General features: G+C 36.0%; 1 protein-coding gene across 7 annotated transcripts in view; it reads right to left on the bottom strand.

Moving 5' to 3' along the window:
* Positions 1-15,964: 15,964 nt before the first annotated feature.
* FCA (flowering time control protein FCA) overlaps positions 15,965-24,548 on the bottom strand; it is an 84,300-nt gene continuing 75,716 nt past the window's right edge. For 2 of the 7 annotated variants that reach the window (XM_089832965.1, XM_089832967.1), the window contains exons 7-20: positions 21,518-21,584; positions 21,336-21,415; positions 21,049-21,113; positions 20,888-20,944; positions 20,628-20,790; positions 20,420-20,503; positions 19,599-20,270; positions 19,396-19,437; positions 19,055-19,279; positions 18,738-18,956; positions 18,616-18,654; positions 16,731-16,796; positions 16,480-16,531; positions 15,965-16,375 (exon numbers count right to left, since the gene is read on the bottom strand). In XM_089832965.1, the coding sequence (XP_089689091.1) occupies positions 16,368-16,375; positions 16,480-16,531; positions 16,731-16,796; positions 18,616-18,654; positions 18,738-18,956; positions 19,055-19,279; positions 19,396-19,437; positions 19,599-20,270; positions 20,420-20,503; positions 20,628-20,790; positions 20,888-20,944; positions 21,049-21,113; positions 21,336-21,415; positions 21,518-21,584 (1,839 nt within the window). In that variant the 3' untranslated portion in view covers positions 15,965-16,367. The remainder of the gene's footprint in view (positions 16,376-16,479; positions 16,532-16,730; positions 16,797-18,615; positions 18,655-18,737; positions 18,957-19,054; positions 19,280-19,395; positions 19,438-19,598; positions 20,271-20,419; positions 20,504-20,627; positions 20,791-20,887; positions 20,945-21,048; positions 21,114-21,335; positions 21,416-21,517; positions 21,585-24,548) is intronic. The other 5 variants (XM_089832966.1, XM_089832968.1, XM_089832969.1 and 2 more) reach the window with 3 other exon arrangements.

The following is a 24,548-nucleotide window of genomic DNA, read 5'->3' as shown; positions in this document are numbered from 1 at the left end:
GTTGTTGCTTAATTCTACAGTTGCTACCGAGTCCTTTGGACAAATCCCAGTGGTTACCAAGTAGTTACAATTATAGTGAAGATCAGCAATGTAAACCAAGCATCTCACTAGTGCATGCCGAGTTCACCAGTGCAAACTGAGTTGTGTAGTGTTCATTGAGTTCGTGATTTATGTGATGTGAGTCTAGTGTTAACCAAGCTACTCAGTGTTAACCAAGTGACTCAATTTATACCAAGCTTGAGATGATAGTGTTTACTGAGTCATGCAGTGGTAAACAAGTGATTCAGTTTATATGCTAAGCTTCACAATATCTACCGAGTCACCAATGCAGATCAAATTCAAGACTACTTGAAAGTGATTAGTATGGACCGAGCTTCAATGTCTACCGAGTGCATGACGATGCTGATCATTGACAGTGGATGCCGAGTATCAAAACCTCACCGAGTCAGTCTTCAGAGAGTGTCTTCATTTGTGTTGACTTTTTAATATTTGTGTAAACTTGTATTGTGGTTGACTTTGTAATTTGTATTATTGGATTGATATATATGTAATTTATTGTATCATATCCAAGCATATGTGAATGTGAATGCAATGTAATTAAATATAATCAGAAAAGAGTAGAAAGAGTGAATTACAAAGGCTATAGCAGTATAAGGAGAAACAAAGACATATCTATCACAACAAGGTAATTACTACATAAAGGAATCTCATTCAAAAAACCAAGTTGTAGATCAAAGATCAGCTACTACTTCATCCTAACAAGTGGATCAATCAAATCCTTTAATAAGGTAGACCAAACAATCTTTTGTAAATCTCTTTATTGAGTGCATACTTCATTGTATGTTTGTAAATCCTTTCACAAGTTGGACCTAGCAGTCCTTATCGCTCCTAATAGGGTAGATCATCTGAAGTGATCAATGTAAGCCTTAACAGGCCAACTTTATACTACAGTACCAAAGCTTGTGGATATCATCCCCACCCCAGTTTTATTTTCTATTTGGAAGGTTTCTGGGTCACCAAATCTTTGTTTCAAAGTGTTATGAATACTTTCATGTTTTCAGTTTCTTATGCATGCAACTAGATCAGATTATATGTGATGGATTAAATACTAATTGGATTGTTGGATTAAGAGTTGAAATTGTAGAAGTTTTAGAAGTTACTGATTCACCCCTCCCCTCTCAATAACTTAGCATAGTCTAGAATATTTCCAACAATATCTATTGATGCTCAATTTAATAATAAAAATAAATTTGTTGGACCTCCTAACTAGAATTTCCATATTTATACTATTATTTTACCTATACATTCAACAAATATAATTAATTAACCTTCTTCTTCTAGCCAACATATTGATTATGATAATAAGATAGAAGAAGAAAAGCATGTAGTTAATCATGCTGAGTTAGAACCTCAACCTCTTATTCTTCTCCTAAACATGCACCTCCTATTAGCTTTAGCTAGTTTGACATGTTTAAGGCACCTAATGGCCCTCTTTGCATCACTACTAGAGTTGCTCATATTCCTTTTTGTGGTGTTTCTTATTGTTCCTTCTTCTGTTGTGAATTTCATCATTAAAGAGGACTTTTTTAATAAAGGTCAGCATAAAGATATATATGTGATACAACTCCTGTATGGAATCAAACTTGTGATGGTTTTCTTTATTGTCCTCAAGGTTCTATTACTTTACATATTACTCTTTCAGGGAAGGTTGTTTATACTTTGTTTTTATTCCTATTTTTGATCAATTTCAAGTTAAGCTTGGTATTCCATGGCTTTCTTACATGCAAGCTATAGCTTCTCCTATTCATAAGTGCCTTAGATTTCCCTGTAAGGAGAAAATTTCACCATTAATCATTCCCTTTATAAGTCATCACATCCTCCATACTGTGTTGAGATTGATTTCAGTTGGCCATCTCTTCCTGAAAAACCACCTACTCATATTGATCATATTTATAGAAACTATCAGAAATATATAGTAGCCAAGATTGTAGAGCATAGTCTTCCTAAGGGTTATTCCCCTATACCTATCTTTCCTACTCCATCTATCCCATCTAGTTCTAAACCTTCTTTCCCTTCTACATATATTCCTTCATCTACTATACCCAATCCTATTATTGTTCCTTCTTTGGCACCTATGGTAGCTAATCCTAATCTTTCTACTTGATCTCATAAAACTATTTGTAACCAACATGTTAGTCAGTGTCACAAGAACCATCAAGCTAAAGCTTGTTCTCTTTCTTATCAACCTGCATATTCATCTCAACCTTTACCTTCCTTTGATCAAACCATGTGTGAGTATTTGGAGGAAGTTAAACAAGGTAACACTATGCAAACAAATAAACATGGTGATTATGTCCATATTTTAGATCCTATTAATCTTGATATGGAAGATAATATATATGATGAACATGCTAGTGGTGATGAAGAATTAACTAATATAGATAATGATTTTCCTAACATTCTTTCTACATAGCTTACAATCATTTCTAGTGATGATCATAGTGACTCCTAGTAAATTCCTTTCATAGAATTGGTTGTGATTCCAACTGTGTTAGATATTGTTCCTATCATGACTCATCATCCTTCCCTTAGCATTTCAAACTGAGATGTGGGGGGCATGCAAAATGCCTGACAGGGACTTTATTTAGCATGGTACTCTTTGTGATCTTTTGTATTATTTTCACTCATTTTGTACTTTTGTTGTATATTTTGCTTAAATTGCTTTAGACGATCCTTGTTTCTTTGTGGAGAACAAGAAGATAAAGTGATCAAACATATCATACATATTCTTATATGTGTATCTTTTTTCTTCTATATATCACTACATGTCATGTCGTACCTATGTTATTATTTGTACCAATGATCTTATATAGTTTTTTTGGTTTCTTATGATATGGTAGCACCAATTCTTTTTGGTCCCCATGTTATTGGCCCAAAAAGACTCCTCTTCATGACTCTTACATGTCTTTTCCTCCATTGTATTGTAGTTCCACTTCCTTTGGGGAATGTTGATATTTCTTACATGATATAATATTGCATATGATCATACTAACCCTTAAGTTAGTAGATCCCTTCATGTTCTCATTTTTAGCATGTGCTCATTTCCCTTGATATGTTTATCTTCTTGGGGGAACTTCATAGTGGAAACATTCTTTAATGGATGCATGTACGCTTATGTTAAAGCAATTACACTTGTTAAAGTGTTTGCAATCGCTTTAACATGGGGGCATGCACTTTGCTCATTATTTTGACCATTAAGTTGCAAATATGGATTCTATGTATAGCTTGGAGTACTTTAGCCTTAAGTGTTTGGTATGATTTCTAAGTAATTCCAAAATCTATGCCTTGTCACTTCATGTTAGTTAGTTTGTTTCTCTCTTTGTTTCCTTATTTGCATTATTAGTTTCGTGGAACTATTGGCAGTTTCTAGGAGCTTGGTCTCTTTGGATCTCTATCTAAACTATTATCAGTCTGGGAGACTTGATCATTGTTTACAACCCTTCTTTTGATTATTGACATTCTAGGAAGTTTGGTTGTTTTTTATCCCTTAATGACACACACACACACATCCTTATGCTTGGATCACTATTTTATTCTTCTTTTTTGGGACACAAAGGTCCCTTGAAGTTGGATCATTCGATGGACTAACTAGCATGCCACACACACTTGCTAGACTATTCAACACTGTCCCCTTTGTAGAGACCTATCCCCCTTTCTTTTCTTTCCCTTTCTTGTGTAAATAAAAATAAGGCACACAAACCTTATTAGGTGAATAACTACACCTCTTATTAGTGCTTATCTCTCATATTGTGACTTTGGATGTAATGAAGACTCAAGTCTCTTGGGCACTTGATGATTTCTTTGTCTCCTGGATCGTTATAAGATCATCTTTTTGCATTTGATCTACTTTACTGTGGGTTTGAGGAAACTCATACTCCTGCTAAAGTGGGTCTTAAATGTATCATCTTAAAATGGATGCACTTTTCTTTTAAGACATTTTAGCACCCATTTTGTAATGCCTTCCTGGACCATGGACAGGTCAGTGCTTAGTTCCCCTTTTTTCCCTCTTTCCTCCCCCTTTCTTCTTTATTCATTTTGGCTTCCACCTAACCTTTATGTGGCTCTCTCGTCCTCTCCTCAGGGACCAAGTCAACCTAGGTTGACCTAGACTAGTTAGGGTCAACCTAAGTTGACCTGGACTGACCAAGGTTAGCCTAATTCGACCTTGACCCTAGGGTTTGTGAGGTCGAGAGCCTAAAGAGCCACTGGGGTTTAGTTAGTTTAATCCTTCTCTCAGGTTAGCTTGTATTGTTTTCCCACCTGAAGATGCATATGTAAGGAGACTTGGAGGATTAGTTTTCATATCTAATACACACACATCAAGCATCCACACTTTTTGAATAGAAAAGTAAGTTATATTTTTCATTCAAAGAATTCAAGCATTCAAGCAAGGGAGATTTCTGTTAAGAATTGAAGGATCCTTTGTGAGCATTTCCTCTTCAAGATCTAGTGCATTGTTGGTTACTATGGGAGGAGACATATTGAAGCATTCATCACCTTCTACATTGATCCACACTTACATCCATGGCACCATGATGGGATAATGGTAGGTCCATTGCAAATTGTGGAGATACCCTACTTCATACATCAAATTCAAGATCTAAAACGCACTACAATACAAAATCCTTATTGATAAGGGTTTGAAGCAGGTGAATCCTGATATTTATCTTTTTTTAGTCATTTACATTTACATTTATCAATTTCAAGGTTGATTCCTTAATCTAAGGCTTGACCAAGGCAAGCCCTTACCCACCAAAGAATAAAACCCTTCATTTTATGTGTGTAGGAACATATTACTAATAAGATTTTGCACATGGATTTGGAAATTACTCCCTAAGAGATTTTTCAGAAAAGTTGATTTAACTTTATTACGATGTCACCCTTAGTACACATCAATCATGCGAGAATCTAACCCTCTAGGTCAACTTGGACCCTATTGCTTTTCTAGAAAAAAATATTTCTAGGTTTTGTTCATTTCAACATTTCATTCAAGAATCTATAGTCAGATATTTAGAAACAAACTTTGATCCATGAAATTTAGAGCTAAAATACCTCTTCCACTACATATTTCAAGTGGGGTCTTTTATATTTTATGTCCTTACATATATTTGTCCTAGAACTATATCTTAATTGGGCTGATTATGTACACTTAGCATCTAGATTTATATTATTCAAGCAATTAGTTCAATTTCATATATGCATTATCCTATAAGGGCCAAAGAGTGTGTTTACTTATATTGCATTCTCCTTTATAGTTCAACTTTAAAATTGGCACCCTTTCTCTTTTGGGTCCTTGCTAATCTAATTTGGATTGTGAAGAGGAATCATATTTGGGGATTATATATTTCCTTTTATCCCCTCCTTTATGCTTTCCTTATTAAATTGTCTCCATTTTCCCCCTAAACAACTATTATTTCAATATTGCAACAAATTCATGCCTCCCCATTTTTATTTATGTAGTTTCCCTAAAACATGAATGTTTTAACGATTAATCTTGGCCATAAATGAACAATGCAGGTTTGGGACTGTCTATCATAAAGTACCAAGAGAAGTACCCTAGTTATAGCAAAAATGTGTAGACAAGAAGTCTCAAACATATAAAACATGCATATACATTTTATGCATATATGCAAAGTAAATATACTAATGAACATTTATTCTCCAAAGGAGATAATTTGCTTGTGCACAATTTTTTAATTTAAGGGAAGGGATTCCTTCTCAAAGACCCCCTACAAATAAGCAGCAAATATATATCTGTAAATAGGACTATTTTGTTCCAGAAAAGACTAGAGATTTTCTTCCCCATTCTTTTTCCCTTGATGCTTTTACTTTGAATAGGAATTTTAAAAAATCAATATATAAGATTTTAATAATATTAATAAAAACAAGGGCAATTGCCTATTACAGATCACACAAAAAAATTAAATACAATGAATACAGCATTTTCAATTGTACCATCTTGAATTGGACACACGTCAATTTAATAAAGGTTTAGCACCTATTTAATGTGACATCATCAATTTCCTTGTGTCTTTCATTTCTTCTTTCCTTTTTTGTCCTTAATCCTAGGTGGAACTAGGATAAAACCTAATAGGTCATTTTAAAGCTCCTATTTTCATAACATTAAGCTTGAGGTAGCATTTATCCTCCTAGGTCCTTCCTTCTCTTCATCTATCCACTTGAAATCTACCCCTTGCACTGTAATAACTATATCTCAAACTCTCTACCTAATTCTAGAGATCCTTGAGTTGATTGGGATCTTGCAAGGATCCCAAAGGTTTTGGGACCTAGTTGTTAGGGGTATGGTACGCCACTAATTGGGACCTATTTTAGGTCTCCTCTTTGGGTCCTGTCTGGATGCATTCGAGGTGTTAATTCCTATGTAGGTCAGCTTGCAAGAATTAATCAATTTTGATCTCTATATGAACCCTTCCATTTGCTTCATTTCTCATATTAGGCAAGCACTCAAACATACAAGCATTCAAGCTCTCAAGTTATCAAGCATTATTCTAGCATTCAAGGCATATGAGCTTTCTTCCATTACAGATCGAGGATTTATGCACTCAAGAAATTGGAGTTTATGATAGATATTCTATTGCATTTTCAACATTCAAGATCTCCCTTCATACATTCAAGATCCTTTGCTACATCTTATACATCCATTCTTTCAAGATCTACATTCATTTACAAGGCAGATTTCAAGCACATACAATCATGAAGGTTTTAGTTTCATTTTGATGTCTTTTTTAGGGTTTTGAAGTCGACTCAAAGCTATTATATCTACATACTTGATTGCATTCCAAATTCAAGAGCATATCCATAGATTTGTATTGCTTCATGCTAGATCCATTGCTACTACTGGCTAGCATTCTATTTAAATTCAAGGTTAATTCCTAAACTAGGGTTTGAACAAGGAAACACCACTCCCTCCCCCCACAAAAAAAAATCTCTTTGTTTTGCAAGCTTTGGATCTCGGATTGACGAATAGGTCACATATCTGGATACCCTTTTCGGCTCTATCAAGAAATGGGAAATTAGATTCAACGTTGCACACGGTCAATTAGGGGCACACTGCACCTCTAATGATTTATTTCTCTCTTGATAGATTTCCACATGATTTTTAGGTTTTGTCTATCTCATTGATTTCAGCCTAGATCTTGGGTTACAACATCTTTTGGCATCATTTGACAATAGATTTACAAGTTTGTGTCTTACAAGGTATATCATCTTCTCCTTTCTACTTTCATACTTTTGATTACAGCATTACTTTATTTATCCTTTTACTTAAATCCATTAAAGGTGGGGTTGAGAGGGAAATAAACTTGAGTTATTGATTCTTCCTTTTGCCTATTAGATTTGGATTGATACCTCCCTTCCTATTATTAGATTTGGATTGATACCTCCCTTCCTATTGCTCCAAAACTAATCAAAAGGGGTGGATCTCAGTCTTCCCCCTTTCATTAATGTAGTGGTTGATTTGCTTCTATTTTCCTATTACAAAGTAAGCATTTAAATATGCATTTATTGTATAATAACAACATGGAAGCCATGTATATACTTTTAAAAACTATTATTCGCCAAATTTTCAAGTGTTTGACATTGCATAAATTAAATGTAACCTACAAAGAAGATTATAACAATTTTTATGATATTGAGGACAGGAAAGCTTCAACATTCTAAAGTTGAAGTCCTCTTGCATCAAACCATGATGCTTAATAAAAACCTTCATCTCAACAATGACTTGTTTTTAACTTCTTCCATTTCCAAGTTAATCAAGCTCAATTGGGAGATGTGTAGAACTAAACAGATGCAATAGGGTGGAGAGCTTTTTTGCCACACCATAAGTGTACACAAGCATATTGTGGAATTGGAAAATCAAGAACTCTTTTTGGCATACTAGTCACTCTTGTTATGTTGTATGGTTCTAAATTTTGGGGGAACATTCTTTCTAACCATTCTTTCTTATCACTACTACTCTTAAAGTCAAATCAACAATTTTGTATGTGATTTTTGTTGGGTAAAGCAAGTATGTTCCCAATGGAAGCTTCGACGATATCGATTTGTTAAGTTATTTACACAAAGTTGAAAATATGGTTGAATAGCACTAACCCAAGTGGTTATGAAGGAGATATTAGACCACAGAAAGAAGATGGGGATGAGATATTAGAATAATCTTTATGTTTATTTTTAATGCTCACTATTGTAACTTATTGTAGATATTAGAATGTTTCTAATATTTAGTTGTAGTCTAGAATAGAATGTTTCTATTCTATTTGACTCTCCTTTTGTATATATAGATCTTTTTGATCTCTGTTTAATCAATCAAGTATTCTGCCATTTACGTTTGTAACATGGTATCAGAGCTAGTTTAAATTTTTTTCAAAATTTTGTCAGTTAATTTCTCTAAAACCCGCCTAGGGTTTTATGTCTATGCTTATGAAAATCACAAATTCCTGATTAGTATCTGCAAATCATGTTTTCTTTTTTCTTGGGCCCAACTTCTCTACAAATCACATCTTGAAGGAACTTGCAGACATATTTTGGTCCTACGTTCCATAAATCGTGATCGACTAGTTTTATTTGAAGCGCCAAATAGCGAATTTCTTCTGGTGATGGTCTGTATCTGTCATTTTCTACATTACAAATTTGCGTTTTTCAGAAAGGTCACTGTTTTTGGTATAGTAACCCGACTTTGTGCATAGAACATAGCATATCCAAGCCGCCTTAGCTCAACACCTCTCTCTGCTAAGGAAAACGTCCAGTTTTTTCCTCCAAACCTCCATTATTCTGAAAATCCAAGCTTTCATTGCTACAAACTATATTTTTTCTCGAAACCCTAATTTTTGGGTTCAAAAATATTTTTTTCACATATTCTTGGTGGGTTTTTCAAGATCTCAAATGGGTCTTCATCAAATTTTGGTGGGTGCCTTATTTTTCGTGCCTCAATTTTTAAGCCAACGGATTCTAATTCCGATAGCATATTATTTCTAGGTTTTCTGAGCTCCCCTTTGGGTACTTCTCCAATTTTTTTAGGTCTTTCATTTTCTCACTTCAATGTTTGTGCCATTTGAGATATTCACATATTATGAGCATAAGAAGTCAAACTCAATTAAAAAGCAAGTTAATGTTGTCCAACACTCAAAGCAAAAAGAATCTATCTACCATGCCTTTATGGCCAGCATACCTACAAATCATGTGAAATCTTCTGCTTGGTACATAGATTCCGGTGCCTCTCAACATTTCACTCACAGGCATGATTGGTTTGTTGAATTCGCTCCCTATTCTGACTCAGTAATCTTTGGAGGTGGCGAAGAATACAATATTGTCGGCAAGGGCAATGTTCAGATTCAATCCAGAGGAAGAAGACTCATGTTCCTCAATGTATGTTATGTTTCTGGCATGAAACATAATCTTCTGTCTATTAGTCAAATTATGAAGCACTCCCCTCAGTTGGATGTCATTTTCAGTGGAAATAAGTGTTTGATTATTGATCATACTTCTCACACTACACTTGTTGTCGATCTTGAGGATCATGGTATTTATAGGCTTGTAGATTCAGGCAATTCTCTTGAGCGTGCCTTCATTGCAAAATCGTTCGCTCTCAGCAACCTCTAGCATCAGCAATACGGTCACCTAAACATTCAATAACTAGCACAACTTGCTCGGGATAATTTAGTCCATGTTCTACCTGATATCTAGACCCAGAACCATCACGTTTGCGGAGCTTGCCAAGCAAGGAAGCAACACAAGACACCATTTAAGGATGGTGAATCATGCCAGGCATCTAAAGTACTCCAACTGATCCACGCTGATATATGTGGTCCTATGAATACTCCTATTACTGGGAACAAGTACTTCTTACTTTGTGGATGATTTCAATCGCAAAATGTGGGTATATTTTCTTAAACAAAAATCATATGTTTTTCCTATATTTCAGTAGTTTAAAGCCCTAGTAGAAAAAGAGTTTGGTTCCCCCATCCGTACTCTTAGGACCGATAATGGAGGGGAATTTTGCTCTTCTGCTTTCTCTGCCTTCTATACTACTCATGGCATTAGACACCACTTCACCACACCTCACACCCCTCAGCAAAACGGTGTTGTAGAGCGTCGAAACCGTACCATCATAGAAATGGCTAGAGCTATGCTAGAACATAGAAATGTTCCCAAAAAATATTGGGCAGAAGCAGTATCCACTATTGTCTACCTTCTTAACTGGTCACCCACCCTTGCAGTTAACCATAAGACTCCTCAAGAAGCTTGGTCTGGTCGCAAACCTAGGATCCACCATTTGAAAGTTTTTGGCTCTCTAGAATATGTATGGATTCCTGATGCCAAACGCACTAAGTTGCATTCCAAAAGCCAGAAACTCATGTTTACAAGATACAATCACACACATAAGGCCTATAGACTAATTGATGTAAACACTAATCATTTGATCTTTAGCTATAATGTTGTGTTTGATGAGGAACTCGGACCATTTCAGCTCTCTGCCTCCCCACTACATTCTGAGATTCAGTCTTCAGCAATCTCTAACTTGGATCCTTCTATATTATATGAGTCATCTGATGCTACTGATACACCACCTCAGCGACCTCCAGATAATACAACTCCTACTCTTGTTCCTCATCCAGCTATTTCGACAGCATCTGATATTGGCTCCTCTACTCTTCAGCCAAAATGGTGGGCTCAAACGATTAGTGATCTTCGTCCTGATGAACTCATTGAGGGTAGAACCTCCAAAAATAAGAGCATTCAACACAACACAGTTAATGTTGCGCTTATGGCCAACATCAATAGTATCCCTGAGCCCCAGACATATGTAGAGGCCAAAGGGATTCCAGAATGGGAACAAGCAATGGATTCTGAGCTTCAAAGTCTTCAAAAGAATCACACTTGGGTTCTTTCAGATCTCCCTTCAGGGAAGAAACCCATTAGCTGTAAATGGGTCTATAAGGTCAAGTACCATGCAAATGGTACCTTGGACAAATACAAAGCCAGACTTGTTGGTCGAGGATTCACCCAGTGCGAAGGCATTGACTATGAGGAGACCTTTGCCCTGACAGCCAAAATGAGCACTATTCGCATTCTTCTTGCCATTGCAGCTCAGTATGGTTGGAAAGTTCATCAGATGGATGTAAAGAGTGTTTTTCTTAATGGTGAATTATAAGAAGAAGTCTACATGACGCAGCCCCCAGGTTTCAAGGTTGTCGATTTAGAACCAAAAGTATGTAGACTCCAAAAGGCCATCTATGGTTTTAAACAGGCCCTTCGAGCTTGGTACATAAAGATTGATCAATACGTGGTTAATCAGGGATTTCAGCATAGCTCGTCAAACAGTAATCTATATATTAAACACTCTGGTAATGATATTCTTTTTCTTGTTGTCTATGTGGATGATCTGATCATTACTGGGAGTTCAAAACATTTGATTTCAGATATCAAACAGGATCTATGCAGAACTTTTGATATGACCGATCTCGGATTGTTTCATTATTGTTTAAGTATTGAGGTTTGGCAGACTGACAACAGTATTTTTTTGTCTCAGTCCAAGTATGCCAGAAATTTGTTGGACAGGATTTGAATGCAAGATTGCAAACCTGCCTCCACTCCTATGGAGACTAGTCTGAAATTGTTCGCACAATATGATTCTCCTCCTGTAGATGAAACACTCAAGCAGCTAGTAGGTAGTCTCATCTACCTTACTACTACTAGACCTGATCTCAATTTTGTAATCAGCTACATCTCACGGTTCATGACAAACCCCAAGACTGATCATTGGATTGCAAGGAAACGTGTGTTACACTATGTACATGGTACTTCAGATTATGGTCTTCTTTACACAAGGAGTACTACTCCTCAGCTTAGTGGATTCACTGCTTCCGATTGGGCAAGCTCAGTTTATGATAGGAAATCTACTTCTGGCTATGTGTTCAATATCAGATCTGCAACAATTACCTGGACCTGTAAGAAGCAACAGGCCCATGCACTCTCCTCTACAGAAGCAGAATATAGAGGAGCTGTCAAGGCAACTTGTGAAGCAATTTGGCTCTGTCAGATGCTTGCAGATATGCTTTTTCATCAAGCAGGTCCGACTTCTTTGTTTTCAAACAATGAGGGAGTACTCAAACTTGCCAAGAACCCAGTGTTTAATGAACGAACCAAGCACATAGAGCTTCATTACCATTATATCTGACAGTTAGTAGAAGATGGATCTATTCAGTTACTCTATGTCCCTACCTTAGAGAAACCAGCAGATATTTTCGCAAAACCCCTTGCTCCTGACAAGTTTGTTAAATTCAGGAGATCTATTGGTGTAGTAAATAGATTGATCATTAAAGGGGGGTATTAGAATAAGCTTTATGTTTCTTTTTAATGCTCACTATTGTAGCTTATTGTAAATATTAGAATGTTTCTAATATTTAAGTGTAGTCTAGAATAGAATGTTTCTATTCTATTCGACTCTCCTTTTGTATATATAGATCTTTTTGATCTCTGTTTAATCAATCAAGTATTCTACCATTTACGTTTTTAACATGAGACAGAATAAGTAATTAAATGAGCCAAGTATTGACATGCAAAAATTTCCCAACAACAACGAAAGAGATAGAGAGACTTGTGTTGGATAAGAGTTTCAATCCCACTTGGGGTCATGAGGATAAAGACTACTTACTAGTGGCAATCAAAGGTAAAGCTAGATTGTTAGTGGCACAATTGAGGACCAAATCCTATCATATGAAGTGTGAGATGGGTAGATGTATAGTTCCCAAGGAGATTCAGGAAGAAAGAACATGCATTTTATGCAATAAAAGGAGTGTTGAAACTGAATGGCTCTTAATTTTTTAGTGTGTTGCCTATGGTGTATCTATGACAAATATGAAGACAACAATGGAGGGTTGTCTACATTAACATTTTGATTAAATAAGACTACCAATCAAAGGTAAAGTTAGATTTCTAGTGGCACACTTAAAGAGTCTGATCCTATCATTTGCAATGTGAGATAGGTAGATGTATAGTCCCCAAGGAGATTTGGGAAAAAAGAATATGCATTTTACGTAGTAAAAGGAGTGTTGAAACCGAAAGGTTCTTCATTTTTGAGTGTGTTGCCCATCAAGATATTTGTGGCTAGTATGAAGAAATTTGAAGGAGGCTTGTCTACAACTTTTTGATGAAATATGACTACACAAAACCATTGGTCTCCTATACAAATTCATAACGAGAGAATTGATATCGAAAATAAATATAAACCGATGTAGGCCTTTAATATCTGTTCCCATAGACTATTTGGTCTCACGGACATCATTAAAATACCTTTGTTCATTCATGAATTGTAGCAAAGCACTTGATTTGGAAGATAAACATTTTACATCATGTTATAAATAGAGAATTGAGAATCATCAAATACCATGTTGGAGAAACCTTGGTTTACTTCCCTTGAGGTGCCACTACATATTTTGTTGGGAGGATATTTTTGTTTGCCTTTAAAATTCCGAAGCATGATAATTCTATCCAACAACAGGCATGTTCTTGGAAATGAGCGAACGTAGGAGCTCAAAATGCTTCTTACCTTGAAGATCAAACTAATATTATAGCTTTTCACATGCATCAATAATTTTGATAGACATTTTACTAGACAATTATTAATGATATACCTTTAATGAGTCATTTTATGGTTAAGAAAAACCTGTAAGAGAAAGGACCCAATAGTTCCAAAAGTTAATATAATATTTGTTGATCATCTACCAATAGTTGTGACCTTCAGTTGTTAGTGTTGAGGATGAATATACATAATTAAATTTCTTTGGATCTAAAATGCAACAAATCATACGATGTTACATCAATGCACGAATAAAACACAACTTAGTGCCCAACTATAGATCTCACTAAGTTTGGAACATTTTTTAACACCTACAAAGAAACAATGTTGATGTAATATCATATCAAAATATTTGATGTGGTTTTCCTATTGAAAAGTATAGTGTCTATAAGATGCTATAGAGTTTGCAACTGATTTAAAATCTCCATATAGAATTTTGAGAAATTTAAGATTAAGAAGCTTAACTACAAATTCAATATTTGAAATTTTCCTTTACATAAGAATTATATTTTATAATTAAAAGCAGCAAAACAAGTGTTATCCCTTACACCAACCCTAGGGCTTAAAAAAAAAAACTAAATACAAGGTCTAGAACAGACTATTGATAACACACTAATAGCACAAGTAACACGTGACTTTTTCTTCAACGATGTATAATCGTCTAAGCAATACTTTCAATACAGTTCCCACAACCGGGGCGGGTGGTGGACCTCCCTTCTCAAGCCAATCAACACCAAGAATATATTGCTAGCAATGTTGTGCCTTCAAGCCAATCAACACCAAGAATATATTGCTAGCAATGTTGTGCCTCCAAGGCCAAAGGTTGGAGAAGATCAAGAGCACCTATGAAAGGAGGATTTGTGCGGCAAGAGGTGACCACCCTAGCAACAAGAGGTTAAGTCCAATGCATTGGATATGTCAAAACAACAAGAACATCTTGGTGGTCATCAAAACAGTCATAGAATCGTCATTTGTAACCTTCCATTGAGTGGCAAAATTACAATGCAAGAAAGAATAATCAATGGACAAAAGGATGGATTGACATTGAAAGGAGATACCATTATAATCCAACGATTAAGTGCAAGCCTTATCCCCAACCATGCAAACATCCCCCCAAAAAGGTGAAAAGGTCAATGTCCCCCAAAATAAGTGTGAAGGTAGAGGCCTATAGTTGTCATAGCAGCATCCACCTTTAAGAAACAGCTAATATAGTTTTCAATGGCTCAAATGAATTCTCCCAAAAATGAAAATTAAGATTCAAGAGACCAACCCACATTGAAAGCACATTGAGCGGATTCAATAAAGGTTTAAAAAGATTGTCCAGGGTTTTGCTAAGAGTGATTTCCCTAAAACCAAATCACAATCTTCAAAGGAAATAAAAAGAACAAGACAACCTTTTTGCACAAGGGACAAGTTCAATGCTACTAGGCACTAATGATCTACCATAGTCGAAAACTCAGCGATGCAGATCCGAAAGGGAAGTGCAATAACAAGCAAGTCTACAAAACAACCTATAGCACCGGGAAATCCACATTCTACACCACACAACACACCAACACTCTAATTTTAGTATAATGGATGAAAGCTATGAGCAGCAATAATCAACCACCAGAACCATCTGTTATCTCTACATTGCTCGAGTTAAACAAAATAACCCATTTACCTTTCCATTACTTGTCTAGGTAGATTTTGAAATGTGTATCTTGCATCGTAATATGACCAGCCTACACTTTTTTGCCTAAATAAATAAATCCAAAAAGGCACAAAACCTTTTGCCTATAATTTAAAATAACTGAGAACAATCATTTTACTTTGTATGCTCAGAAGTAACGTCAGTTGGAGTTTTACTGAATCTATAATGTTTTCTGTTATGGTTCAAACATATAACACGCATGCCATTTTTAATTGTGGCAAAAGATTCTATAAAATTGCCAATTAAGGCATTCGTTGCACATACTTTCCTCAAAACAAAAATTGTTCTTTTGGAAACCCTAGCATCCAATTTTCACAGATTCTATATAACATAAGACTTCAATTTCAATTTTTTTTAATAAAAAAATTAGAGAACTGAATATTTTTGTTGTATGGAGCAGAAATATATATAACAACAACAAAAAACAGATTAAAAAGTGTGCACAACGCTCCTAATGTATCCACATGCAACCATATGTAAATAAAAGCCAATCACTGGCACAGTTGAAGTACACAAAAATTAATGTGTTGCTTAACACCTGGCAAACTGGTGACAAATGTTAAAATTTAGAAAATCAATAAATAGAAAAGTTTAAAAAGAAAAAAAATAGAAAATCATATTCAAATAAGCCATAAATTATTCATAAATATAGACTATCACATTTTAAAAGCTAATTGCTTCTCACACTAATCTCAGAAAAGAGATCAACCAAAGCATTACGCTATCTAAATTGAATAAAGATACAAGGCAGCTTGGTCAGAGCTGGTTCTCTTTACACATTGCCTCATTCAATGCCGGTACAAACCCTCACTTTCAAGCTGCCAAAATTTTTACTAGCTAGCAACTAAATCTTGATATTTTCAATGTCATACATCAAACAAGATATCTGTATCTGACCATCTCAGCACTGCAGTGTATGCCATATTCTCCAACTGCTGCTACATCAAGTCCCAATTCAGTTAACTTATTTTCGGAAAGATTTGGAAATGGCAAGCTCTTGCTTCATCCAGGCATAAGAACTCATGATCCTGCAATTAATTACAATCAAATAAGTAAGATGTTCTAAAAACAAAATAGATATGCCAAACATTAGATTAATAACTCAATCCACATGATGGCAGAATAAAGATACCTGCAGCGTTAGGTTTCCACATAAAATCCTGCATTCTTGGCACGCCTGACTGCTACAGAAAGATATTCAAATAACCAATTAGAAGTAATAATTATTTTGGCAGCAACAAGCAGTTGAGCAATAACAAAGTAAGTGCCAAAATGGAGGCAAGACTACATACATCAGGCTAAACTATTCAACATACCATATAATTGACCAAAAAGATCATAAAACAAAACAATATCACTGGGTTTCTAGAAAATAATACAAACCTGTTGCACTTGATGTCGGGATGCATCAAGACTAGCATTGACTCCTTGAAGGCCATAGCCAATGTTCTGCATATGAAAAATATGTCCATGTTGGTCACTAAGACAAAACTGCTGAACATAAATCTCCATATTGAAAATTGCAATCATTTGAAATTAGATATTTAAAGAAACCACATGATTGTTTAATTTCTCCCATAAATTAAATCAAGTCTGCTGAACATAAATCTCCATATTGAAAATTGCAATCATTTGAAATTAGATATTTAAAGAAACCACATGATTGTTTAATTTCTCCCATAAATTAAATCAAGAAGTGACCCCGTACAAACAGCAAACTGAGACAAGAACTTGATTTGCATGCAGAAAGTATTGAAGTTTCCCTTTACAAGTCCTAGTGGTATTTCAAGATTGTTCTGATTGTCATGTCACATCAAATTTAAACGTAATAACAAAGGAAGCCAAAGCTCAAGCAGTGCATAACTGTTGAGAATTAAATGAAAAGTTAGAAAAGCTTCACAGAAGGAAAATTAAATCAAAAAGTGACCCCGTACAAACAGAAAAGCTTGTTTGATTTCTCCCATAAATTAAATCAAGAAGTGACCCCGTACAAACAGAAAACTGAGACAAGAACTTGATTTGCATGCAGAAAGTATTGAAGTTTCCCCTTACAAGTCCTAGAGATATTTCAAGCTTGTTCTGATTGTTATGTCACATCAAATTTAAACGTAATAACAAAGGAAGCCAAAGCTCAAGCAGTGCATAACTGTTGAGAATTAAATGAAATGTTAGAAAAGCTTCACAGATAGGAAAATTAAATCAAAAAGTGATCCCGTACAAACAAAAAAGCTTGTTTAATTTCTCCCATAAATTAAATCAAGAAGTGACCCCGTACAAACAGCAAACTGAGACAAGAACTTGATTTACATGCAGAAAGTATTGAAGTTTCCCTTTACAAGTCCTAGAGGTATTTCAAGATTGTTCTGATTGTCATGTCACATCAAATTTAAACGTAATAACAAAGGAAGCTAAAGCTCAAGCAGTGTATAACTGTTGAGAATAAAATGAAAAGTTAGAAAAGCTTCACAGATAGGAAAAATGTGTAGCAGACAGCTTGCTGACTGGAGAAGCAGATAGTATTTGAATAGATATAAGTTTTTTAGCCTTGAATGCATTATAACCAATGGTAGCAAACAGTCAATTTATAAAGGAAGACTTCTAAACTAGAGGTAAAGAACTGTCACTGATAAAGTGACCTCCAAGAAGTTCTGATTTTTTCACTACCATGAACAAACCCCAGCTGACCCTCTTGTGGAGAAAAATGAAAAAAATCTTGATATTTAGAAGCTTTCTGCCATTCATTGCCTTCTACATATTCGAGTAATCGCCTAACTGGGCATGTGAGTAAAAATATGCAACTTTCTGAAGCTCCCTGAAAAGGAGAAAATAGCCCCTTTCTACCCATCGAAAGGTGCTGTTTATCTTCGGTTTATCAATGCCAATAAAAGGTCCAGTCTCTTGTTTCAAAGAGTCTGCATTTCCAAAACGATCCTAGATGATTGAAATTTCAATCGACCAGAAGGATACACAACTGTAATGCCATGACATAAAAACAGATATTCAGTTGTCACTGTGTCAGAGATGTAGTCTATCTGATATCCATATTCTAAGTACAACAAAGGACAATGTCGATAATTGTTTTGTTTTAACATGCTCTAATATTCTTTGTTGTAAAAAATTAAAATCAATCTCAAATGCACACAAAAGCCTGAAAACCATACAGATAAACCTTAAGTTGTTTCTTTTTGTGTAAACAATCAATGAACTTGATTTCCTAGATGATTACACTATTTTACAAAATCTCAAAAGCAGGTAGAAAAAAAATTACCTGAACTGGCCGTTGTCCAAGCATTGAAGATCCAGAATACTGTAAAATAAATGTATTTCCATAAAAAATCCATATCATAAAATATACACAAGAGGGAATTACTCACAGAATTGGGAACTCACCGGTGTTGTCAACGTCTGTTGCTGAAGGTGTGCTTGTTGCTGCGGCTGCTGCTGCTGAGTCGGTTGTTGCAGCTGCTGTACTTGGTTGATTGACTGAGCTTGCACCTGAGGTTGAGCTTGCACCTGGGTCTGTGATTGTTGAGGCACTGGCTGTGGCTGTGGTTGCTGTTGTTGTTGCTGTTGTTTCTCAAACACTGCATATTCCTCAGGTTTCTCCCACTGAGATCCACGGTGTAGTCATTTTAGAAGTAAAACATTTCTGAAAGCAATAAAAACACATAAATAATTGGTTTAAAACAAATTATGATTTGTCTCACCTTGCTCTCTCCAGTTACACTGTTGTAATAATACTTGTAACCCTCTGGAGAAGTATGTTCTGTCCAGTTACAACTTGCAGGAGCAGAATTTGGAGCATTCACAGTAGCCACAGCAGAGGTAGCCATGAGTGCTGATGATGCTAGAGGAGCACTGACAATTGCAGGAGTAACCGCCGTCTGAGATTGATTAGGAAGCACCCATGAAGGCTGTTGGGGCAATAAATGCTGTTTTAGCAATCAAAGTCACCATTTCACATTTCTACACATCCACAATTTTTAATCACATGCATCTTTAGGCAAAAAATCCAGATACTGTTCAACAATCAAAATACAACACTAACCTCCTGTTGCACAGGTTGGGCTGAAGCCACCTGATAATAGGTCTGTATTGAAAGAAAATGCAACACAATTGTCCAGTTACCATAACAGTTCACTAGATTACTTATGCATAAAAGAAACAGCTCTTACATGCTTGCTTAATAGTAACTACATATATAAACAAGGTGTTTTCAAGATAATTTTTCAGTTAGGCTTCTGCTCATACCTGTTGCTTTTGTGCTTGAATAGGCTGCTGTGTTTGCTGGGATTGTGCCACTGGTTGCATTATATGCATCTGATGCTGCTGGTGTACATAGGGATATTGCTGAGGAGGAAAACCAGACTGAGTAGAATGGCCTTGCTGTTGCAACGAAATAGGCAGGTTCTGCTGCTGGGAGGGCTGTGGTTGTTGCTGTGGTTGTGTCTGTGTCTGGGTCTGCAGCTGTTGCTGTGGCTGCATCTGTTGTTGCTGTGCCTGTGGTTGAAGCTGTGGCTGTGTCTGCGGTATCTGCTGCTGCTGCTGCTGAAGTACAGTTATTGGCAAATGTTGTTGCTGCTGCAAACTAGAAGGAACCTGCTGCAGTGCCAGAGCCATTTGTGGCTGCCCCTGAGGCTGAGAAACAGGCAGCTGAGAATATAATGGCAATGACTGTTGTGACGATGGTAACTGACCAATAGATGGATGTTGCACATTTGGCTGAGATGATTGAGAATGTTGCCCAAAATGTTGCAGAGATTGCTGTGTTTGTTGCACTTGAGAGTAAGATTGTGGAGGTTGCTGATGTTGGTGCTGTATAGAATGTGGCAACTGATGCTGTAATTGAGGGACTTTCTGCAGTGGTGTTGGTTGCTGCCCATAAGCCTGAATTTGCTGCTGAGCAAGAGGTTGATTATAACTCTGAGAAAAACAATCATATTTCTTAGATGAGCATGTTTTGAGAATGCAATTAATATGTTTGTGGATATTCGTGTCAAACAAAAGACTTCGTAGAAGCAGTAATCATTAAATGTAATTTTAGAGCTTTGTTCAGTGTGAAACACACATACCTGATGCTGAGAGGTTGGAGTTCCAATTCCAGAAACCAGTACAGAACCATTAATTGGGCCACCAGGGCCAGCAATATTTCCACCCTGCAAGTTTTCATAAGGGTATAACAGCTATTCAATACTAAACAAAATCTTGTTTCCTCACTGATTTGCACAGAATAATGCAACTCCATGTTAGTGAAGTAAAAGAACTCAAAGATGGGTTTACCATTGCTGAAGCAGCTCCAGCCACACTTCCCCTAGGAGTCAGTGGGCTTCCATAGGAACGGGTTCCAGCATGTGATTGTGATACCATATTAGGTGTACCCATAGGCCGCCAATTTGTAGGAGGACCACGCCCTCCCATGTGCCCTCCTGAACCAGGACTAGGCCTAAAATATACAGCACGGTAGATATCATGGAAAAATGACACAAATTAGATATTTGAACATGCATAAATTTTCCATGGTCAAAATGGATAACACCTACCTGATCCCCAGCTGTCCCTGTGGTCGAGAACTAGATCCAGGACCTCCATAAGAAGGTCTACAAATATCAGATGAGAAAAACAATAAAAGATAAGTTGTTTGAAACTTTGAAGCCCAACCTTTTACATGCAAAAGAAACTTAAAAATATGGCAAGGAAAAACCTCAAATCAGCTGTTTTGGGTCTTTTAGGATCAGCAAAACGTACAGTCAAAGGCTGATCACAACCCTGCAGCAATTGTAAAAAATCATTTGCCAAAGGACGTGGAATATGAAAACCTTAACTGTCCTGAAATACTGCTCAAATGTTGATAATTAAACCAGTGGCGTCAAACTAAAACAATGTATTAAAGAGACTCATTTGGACCCTCAATAACATCATGTATAAGTAGTATCACATTAAAACAATTCATGTGCTCAACTAATCACTAAGACTTTCAATAATACATACCTTCATGGTAAATTTCCCACTCAATCCATTCATGGCTGCCATAGCCATTTCCCTGGAAGGATATTTAACAAAAGCACATCCTGAAAGATGAAATTGAGAGTGGATATGTCATGGAAGCATAGTAAAAGAATAGTGGTATAGCAAAAGCTCGAGTATACTAACATTAATGTCAAAATATATACCTCTGCTCTGCTTTTGTTCATCTCTCATGATATAGACATCATCAACACGCCCATATGGAGCAAAAATCTGTCATGCATAAGGCAACCTTCAGAGCTTGTTCTATTTATTAGTGTTGATATTATCAACATGTATTCCATTTCTAATGTTCCTCACAAGTAGCACTTAGAGATCATATGAAAAAAAGACATTCTAATGTGTAACTTTGAAACATTTAGCCTGTTCAGTAATTACAATCAAATACTCACTTCAAGAGTACAAAAGGATGTAATAGCTATCTATCTTCACCTTGATAGAGCATCACAACATTCACAGTCCACCAAAAGCAATCAATCAGATTTGATATGAAGTACTACTGTATTATCCAAGCCATCCCTGATCTTTTACTAACCAAACAATTGAGAAAAATATAAATAAATAGTTGAGGACCCCTTGCCACTTTAAGGACTGCTTGGTATGTACATGTAGGAAACCGAACATGAAGAAGATTAGAAGGCAATGAACCTATGGAATATATGTCAAAGGTTAGGAAGAATTGAAGGGATGGGAGGAAATGGGGCAATAAAACTTAATTTAACATAAGACTTGCTCAATCTTGAGAGAGATAATCTGATATGAACAGATCAGTTGACTAAACACACTACCAATACACATCTACAGATTGATATAATCAGGAATTAGATCTCTTCCCAGCACCTTATTACCCCAATCTCTTCATCCATGCACAGAAGTACGATCCCAAGAAACCATAGTCACATGCCCCATTGATTGTAAGTGTCATCCATGTAGGGACCTCTCGTGAGGGAGCTTGCTATCAAGAATTCTATCTTGTAAAGCAAATTATATATTCCAGAAGTATAAACAGAAAATTGCAGATTCTGGTGAGAATGGAATCAAAAACTTGCTTGTGGCAATAAACATCATAAAGTTCACAAAGGAACTTTTATTGAAAGTTATAATCAGTTTAAAAGGTAATTATAGTTTACCTATCAAGAATATTTATAAAATATTTGATCACGTAAATCTGATTTGACAGCTTTCTAAAATAAGTTTTAGATTTCGAAAGCTTATTTCACTTTTTTAGAACTACAAAACAAAGCCACCAAAACCTTTTGGGGAAAAATCAGCTAACCAAAAGTATAATAATTTCTGATAAAAAAAAGACTCAACGGGGAAAATCTGGATTTGAAATAAAACGTTAAAAAGATGTATAAGGCAGCCTGTTGAGCGCAACAAAACAGAAAATGCCATTTCCTGCCAGCTATTACTTTCATATTTAGCAGTATAATGACTGTAGCTTGCCAACTTTGTCTGTGGCAATCCTTGTATATTCAGAAAGTTGTCCAATGCATGCAACAAGGTAATCCTTGATAGGGGCTTTGATTGTGAAGATGCAGAGGTATTTGCAACAAAGAAATATGTTTGTAGATTTCATGAGTCACTGGTTTATTTTTGGTTTGACTTATAAGTTTGATTGGAGTTTGGAGAGAATATCCCAATAGGGTTGAGAGGCAGTGCTCCTCAGATGTTTCCCGTAGCAATATAAGGCAGGATCAGGCAGCTGAACCACACCACCAGCCCAACTTAACACTTTCAAAACCACAGAGACCATGATGCACACCATTTCTCATAAAATTTGCGTAAATACCAGTTTGGCATCTCCAAACCAAACAAGCATTGAAAGGTTCCAAGTCTTTTTTTTCTTTTTAAGTAACTAAAATGCCTCTACTGAACATACCCTAGCCATTCTCTAATGTACCCTGCAAAATTTATTGACATTCCAAGGATGACTATTATATTTTGAAAAAGAAGGGAATGAGATTGGGACATTTCCTGCCCGTCTCTGCATCTCCAAAACATCCTCTATAAGGGACAAGATAATTTGGGTTAGGGACACATCCCCAGGGAGCACTAAATTAAACATTAGAATCCCCACAGTAGAGTTTGAGTAAATGAATGCCATCATCCACTAAGACCCTTGTTTGTATTGTTAAATTGAAGTAATCAGGCAAAGATTATGTTCACAGTTCAACAAATGTGTATCTGCATACCGTATAGCATGTCATTTTCCTGAAACTCTACCTATCAAATTTCAGTGAGCCCTAGCCACGCCCTGGCAATGTCTTTTTCCTGAAACTCTTATTACGAAATTTCATGAAACCTTGGCCACACTGCCATAGCAGCAATTTAAATCCATAGCAATCATGAGCTGCGAAAAATATAGATTGTGCGGATAAAACAAACAGATTTTCCTCATATTTTTCTAGATCTTAGCACATTTACACACCAAAACCTTGTTGACAATCGTTGGTCAACAGGTTTGCTAAAAACAACTATATGGGGGCAGATCAGCTAAATTGCCATTTTATGGTTTTTATGATTAATTGATTGTTTCACAATTTCTAATTCCATGCTACTCCTTCAATATTAATTGTTAGCTTTTGCTTTTATTTAGTGTTCCCTGAGGATGTAACTAAAATGGGGGCAGATCAGCTAACTTGCCAATTTCTGGTCATTGGAGAAAGGGACACGTCCCCAGGGAGCACTAAATAAAACACTAGAATCCCCAGTGTAGAGTTCGAATAAATGAATGCCATCATCATCCAGATTCCACTAAGACACCTGTTTGTATTGTTACATAAAAGTAATCAGGCAAAGATTATGTTCAACAAATGTGTATCTGCATACTGTATAGCATGTCGTTTTCCTGAAACTTTACCTATGAAATTTCATTGAGCCCTAGCAAAACTATGGCAATGTCTTTCCTGAACTCTCTAATTACAAAATTTCATGAAACCCTGGCCATACTGCCATAGCAGCAATTAAATACATCTGTGAAAATATAAAACAAACAAATTTTCCTCATATTTTTATTGATCTTACCACATTTACACACCAAACGCTCGATGAAAATCACTGGTCAAGAATTTTACCAAAAAACAATTAAATGGGGGCAGATCTGCTAACTTGCCAATTTCTGGTTTTCTGTAATATCCCTTTCTGGATATTTACTGTAAAACCCCTTGATATAAA

The sequence above is a fragment of the Cupressus sempervirens genome, chromosome 5 (genome assembly GCF_028749045.1).
Source record: "Cupressus sempervirens isolate cs-2001-9-10 chromosome 5, ASM2874904v1, whole genome shotgun sequence".
NCBI classification, from domain to species: Eukaryota; Viridiplantae; Streptophyta; class Pinopsida; order Cupressales; family Cupressaceae; genus Cupressus; species Cupressus sempervirens.
This window is presented reverse-complemented; position numbering and strand designations above follow the sequence as displayed.